The sequence below is a fragment of the Tamandua tetradactyla genome, chromosome 10 (assembly GCF_023851605.1).
Source record: "Tamandua tetradactyla isolate mTamTet1 chromosome 10, mTamTet1.pri, whole genome shotgun sequence".
Taxonomy (NCBI): domain Eukaryota; kingdom Metazoa; phylum Chordata; class Mammalia; order Pilosa; family Myrmecophagidae; genus Tamandua; species Tamandua tetradactyla.
The window spans coordinates 101,871,613-101,877,147 of NC_135336.1; the positions used below are offsets into that span (position 1 = coordinate 101,871,613).

Below are 5,535 nucleotides of genomic sequence, written 5' to 3' on the forward strand. Positions count from 1 at the left end.
AGGTCATCCGGGAGGTTATACTTAGGCATTAAATAGATATCACCTGTTAGTCACGATGTAGTGGAGAGGCTGGAGGGAAGGAATGGCCTGGAAATGTACAGCTGTGTTCCAGTAGCCATGTTTCTTGAAGATGACTGTATAATGATATAGCTTTCACAGTGTGACTGTGTGATTGTGAAAACCTTGGGTCCGATGCTCCTTTTATCTACCTTGTCAACAGATGAGTAAAACATATGGAATAAAGATGAATAATGGGGGGGAAATGTCAAAATAAATTTAGATTGTAATGCTGGTGATCAGTGAGGGGGAGGAGTGGGGGGTATGATATGAAAAACAAATAATACTTATAATAAAGAAGTGTTTATTAGAAGTTTGGCAATAACAAAAAACTGTGCATCAAAGGACATAATCAAGAAAGTCAAAAGACAACCTACAGAAAGGGAGAAATTCCTATGTCTGATCTGTGTTTAATTCATCCAGAATATAGAGAAGCCTGCCACCAGTAAACAACAAAAGCACCTACAACCACATGTAAAACGGGTGCAAACATAAACAGGCATTTCTGCAAAGAAGAGATGCAAAGGGACCACAAGCATATGAGAGCATATTTAACATCAACAGGCGTTAGGGAAATGCAATGAGGAACCACCTCACAAACACTGCTGTGGGGATGATTCAGCTGGAGGTGGGGAAATGGCAGGATGTCGGGTCACAGAATCCACAGGGGTCTGCCTCCCCAGGGCATGCGAGGGCATCCAGGAGAAGAGGGAGCTGGAGGCCTGTCCCCATGCTGGGCACTGAAAGGTGGGCGAACCCCAGAGGGGAAGAGGCTCCTGGAGAGAAGGCCTCAGTTTCCCATCTCTGATTGGGCTAGGAGAAGTGTCACCCTCGGTTCTCCTCCAGTGACCCGCGGTGCTCTCAGGCCCTGAACGATATGTTCCACTCGCTTGGGGACCTGGTCAGCAGAAACAGGTTTGGTGGTTTGGGGAACTGAGCGCCTGGGGTGGCACAGAGCATGGCAGAGCACCACACCACCTTCGGGGGCCCAGGGAGAGGACACACCTTGTGGAAGCATGGAGGAAATGCTAACGAGAATGAGATGCCTTTGGAGGTTTACACCCAAGGGGAACAAGGCTGCTTTTCTCTGACTTTCGAGCCACCCTGGATGTGGACTGAGAAATGAAGTCAAGGGGTTTGTGACTTTCCCAAGACCACACCTGTGAGCTCAGCCCTGAGTAGAGGTGGGTCCCTGCTGCCTCCACCCCACAGGCCGTCCTTCCCCTTCTCAGCCCCTGCAATAGCACAGGTGAGCCCAGCCTCAAGTGTAATAGGAATTATCACACATCACCCGTTGGTGGCCCTGGGCAGGAGAAGCTGGAATGTCCCTTGAGCAGGAGGGGGAGGGGGAGGTGCTGAGAGGCACCAGCACTTGCAGGAGCACAGAACTGGGAGGAGGAGAGTCGGGTCTGAACCAGACTCTGAGCCCTCAGTTTCCTCCTGACGTCCCCATGCCGTAGGGAGCAGTGTGGAGGGTTGTGAGGGTGACACAGTGCAGGGAGGGAGATGACAGGGAGCAGAGGGAGGGTGGTCACCCCACAGAGGAGCACGGGGGGAGATTGCATTCATGGAGGGGAACAAGGAAAGGGACCAGGGGGTGACCTCACTTCCTTGGAGAAGGAGCCTAACAGAACTTGGAACCCCGGTATCCAGGCACCTACATTCTAGACACAGCCCCTAACGGCTCACTCGGAAAGAGGTGCTTGAGAGAACAAGATGTTCTCCTGTTGTCTACCTGTGGGCAGAGGCCGTGGCCTCAGGAGACCCCATGGGGACAGCCTCCTCCGACGCTGCAGGCGCTGGCTCAGCTCCTGCCCTCAAAACCTCTGGCCTTGTACCAGGAGGACCCACCGGGTAACCCAGGGTCCTGTCCAGGAGCTCAGGCCAAGTCTCCCTGGTGGTCCTGCCCAGACAGCCTGAGACCTCCCAGTCCCAGAGTGGGGGGTGGGGGGTGACATGCGCAGGGACAGGCACTTGGCAAGGTCAGGTGGTTGGGGATGGACACCTGGTGGACCTGTCATGCCCCCTTCCAGGTCATGGCTGCGTAGGGTACGGAGAGCAGGAGAGGCACCCACCTCATGGCTTCACCCAGAATCATGGAGTTGATGTCTCCTGTCCTCCCAGCCTATATGATGGTCTTCTCTTTACAGACCTCCACCCGGAAGAGGGGCCCAGAACTGGATGATTACGACTTCTACACCATCCCTGTGACCACAAGACCTGTGGACCACAGCAACAGCAGTGCCCAGAGGAGACTGCAGGTGAGATGGGGGCATAGAGCTTCACTCTTAGGTGCCAAGACATCGATGGGGCGTCCGGGAATCAAAACCAGCTTGGGCAACCCCTACGATCACTCAGGAATTCCAGAGTGTAGGTCTTCATCCTGACTCCCAGACAGATCTGTTATTGAGAAACCTAGGGTGAACCCAAAGAGCACATGTGTTTCCTACTGCTAACCAGGGTGATGAAAACATTGGTATGGATGTGGAGGAGAGGAGAACAGTAAAGAACCTCCAGAGGGCCAGCTGCGGAAAGAGGACCGAGAATCACCAGGTGCCTCTTCAGATGCACAGGGAACCCTGTGTGTTGGCCAACATCCTGGGGAATGGCGGATACATCACCCGCCACCAACAGGTCCTGGACCAGATGGCCACCAGGTCAGTGCCCTTGCCAACATCACTGCAGAGTCAGTTAGCACTTGCCATGGGATCTGCGATGTCTTATCAACTCCCCAGGCCTCAGGGGATACATCTGAGTGGTGGGAGTGAAAGCACACAGGACGCAGGGCTATTGAGAACACAAGGGGATGAGCCATGGGATGGGCGGAGCCAAATGAAGCCTCTCAAGTTGGGCATGGGTGACAGGCTGTTCCTCTCTTGCCACAAGGGCAGTGTGTAGGAGGAGACCCTCACGGGCAGGCAGAGAGAAATCAACACATACTCATAACCTTCTGTTGTGCTGCCCTGACCCTTTTAGCACTCATGGAGGAGCCATTCATGGCATGTCCTTATCTCTTCCCTCATAGTGTGACGATGACTCTTTTGACCACCTGGAGGAGTCAAACCTGGTTCAGGCCATCCACAGGGCCTGTTGGTTTAGAACCTGAGCTGTGCCTGGTGGCCACAACTACAATCTTTGAATTTGTTTGCAAGATCACTTGCCCGGGGAACATGAGAACGAGGTTCCCACCAGAACAGCAAGTGTGGCAGCTGGTCTTAAGGTCAGTGCCTTGTTCACCATCCCTCTTGATTCAGCAACCCCTGCCATGAGACATGGGATGTCACTTGCTGTCTCTGATCCTCAGGGGCCATGACCAAGGGGTGGGATTGAGAGAACCCAAGACGCAGGCTATGGTAGCACAAAGGTAATGATCAGGGGATGAGCGCCCTCAAGTGGAGCTTCTTAAATTGAGCATGGGAGATAGGCTGTTCCTCTGTTGCCCGAGGGACAGTATTAGGCATAAGACCCTCACGGTAGGCAGAGAGAAGTCAACACGTGCTCCTGAACCTCCATTTATGGTGTCCTGACCCTTCTTCCAGCCATGGAGGAGCCACTCACGGCATGTCCTTCTCTTCTCCCACGCAGTGTGAAGAGGACCCTCCATGGGACCTGGAATCCAAACCAGGCCAGACTCAATACAGGGCCAGTTAACATCTTTCAGAGGGCCAGCTGGGGAAAGAGGACTGGGGATCTCCAGGTGCCTCTTCAGATGCACAGGGAACCCTGTGTGTTGGCCAACATCCTGGGGAATGGCGGATACATCACCCGCCACCAACAGGTCCTGGACCAGATGGCCACCAGGTCAGTGCCCTTGCCAACATCACTGCAGAGTCAGTTAGCACTTGCCATGTGATCTGCGATGTCTTATCAACTCCCCAGGCCTCAGGGGATACATCTGAGTGGTGGGAGTGAAAGCACACAGGACACAGGGCTATTGAGAACACAAGGGGATGAGCCACGGGATGGGCGGAGCCAAATGAAGCCTTTCAAGTTGGGCATGGGTGACAGGCTGTTCCTCTCTTGCCACAAGGGCAGTGTGTAGGAGGAGACCCTCACGGGCAGGCAGAGAGAAATCAACACATTCTCAATAAACTTCTGTTGTGTTGCCCTGACCCTTATGGCACCCATGGAGGAGCCATTCATGGCTTGTCCTTATCTCTTCCCTCATAGTGTGAAGATGACTCTGTTGACCACCTGGAGGAGTCAAACCTGGTTCAGGCCATCCACAGGGCCTGTTGGTTTAGAACCTGAGCTATACCTCATGACCACAACATCAATCTTTGTATTATTATTATTAAAGACCATTGGTCAGGGGAATATGGGAACAAGTTTCCCACCGGAGCACAACATGCATCAGCTGGTCTCAAGGTCAGTGCCCTGCCCACCATCCCTCTCAATTCAGCAACTCCTGACATGAGACATGGGATGTCACTTGCTGTCTCTGATCCTCAGGGGCCATAACCAAGGGGTGGGATTGAGAGTACACAAGATGCTGGCTTTGGTAGGACAAAAGGTAATGTACAGGGGATGAGGTCCCTCAAGTGGAGCTTCTTAAATTGAGCATGGGAGATAGGCTGTTCCTCTGTTGCCAGAGGGACAGTGTGAAGGATGAGATGCTCAAGGGTAGGCAGAGATAAGTCAGCACTTGGTCATGACCTTCCATTTATGGCGTCCTGACCGTTCTTGCAGCCATGGCAGAGTCACTCATGGCTTGTCCTTCTCTTCTCCCACGCAGTGTGAAGGGGACCCTCCACGGGACCTGCAGTCCAAACCAGGTCAGACCCAATCCAGCGCCAGGTGGTGGACAACCTGAGCAGTGCCTGGAGTCTGTTAATTTGTCCTCTCCAAGCACATTGCTGGGAAACCAGCAAAGAGTTTATGTTTTTTTATTCATAATTTTTTTCCTTGTTTTTTCCATTTTCTTGTTTAAATAAAATTTAAATATTTATTTTATGCTTTTGACCCGTGTCTGTCAGTTCCTTCGATACATTGCATTCCTCTCCTACTTTGCATCTGATCTGGGATCCCACCCCACAGTGCAGTCACTCTTCTCTTGCCTTTTTCTGACCCTAGTATCCACTGATCTGCTTCTTTGTCATGTGTCCTTGTTCCCGGGAGTGGTGCTCACTGCTTAGACCCTTTATTCTTGGGCCAGAGATGGGATGAGGGAGGGAACCTCTATCCTCACTTGACAGATGGGATGGCCCGGCTCAAGGAGGTTAAGGTCTTGCCCAACTGATTTCATCTGGAAATTTGGGGGTCAGAGACTGGAACTCAAATCTGGGGCCAGGCTTTGTCATCTGATTCATGCCTTTGTGGGTGGGACCCTCCTTTTTCAGCTCTTGCCCAGGGCTGCTCCCCCTGCCTAATCCAGGTGTGGCTGGGTCAGTCCACGAGGGACCCCGGGTACAGGCAGAAAGTGGACCGTGTAGAGCAGGTGGGAAAGGCGTTCCTGGTGCCTCATGGAAATTATCCACA

General features: G+C 52.7%; 1 protein-coding gene across 3 annotated transcripts; it reads left to right on the plus strand.

Annotated features, from left to right (window-relative positions):
- Window positions 1-1,607: 1,607 nt before the first annotated feature.
- LOC143648094 (uncharacterized) lies at window positions 1,608-5,010 on the plus strand. 3 transcript variants are annotated; one of them, XM_077117680.1, is made up of 7 exons: window positions 1,611-1,911; window positions 2,208-2,318; window positions 2,518-2,714; window positions 3,083-3,277; window positions 3,643-3,858; window positions 4,228-4,425; window positions 4,793-5,010. In XM_077117680.1, the coding sequence occupies exons 1-7, from the start codon at window positions 1,774-1,776 to the stop codon at window positions 4,989-4,991; spliced, it is 1,254 nt and encodes a 417-aa protein (XP_076973795.1). In that variant the 5' UTR covers window positions 1,611-1,773; the 3' UTR covers window positions 4,992-5,010. The 3 variants fall into 3 exon arrangements, with proteins under 3 accessions (XP_076973797.1, XP_076973795.1, XP_076973796.1); XM_077117682.1 differs by lacking the exon at window positions 4,228-4,425 and having other exon boundaries at window positions 1,608-1,911; XM_077117681.1 differs by lacking the exon at window positions 3,083-3,277 and having other exon boundaries at window positions 1,614-1,911.
- The last annotated feature ends 525 nt before the right edge of the window (window positions 5,011-5,535 follow it).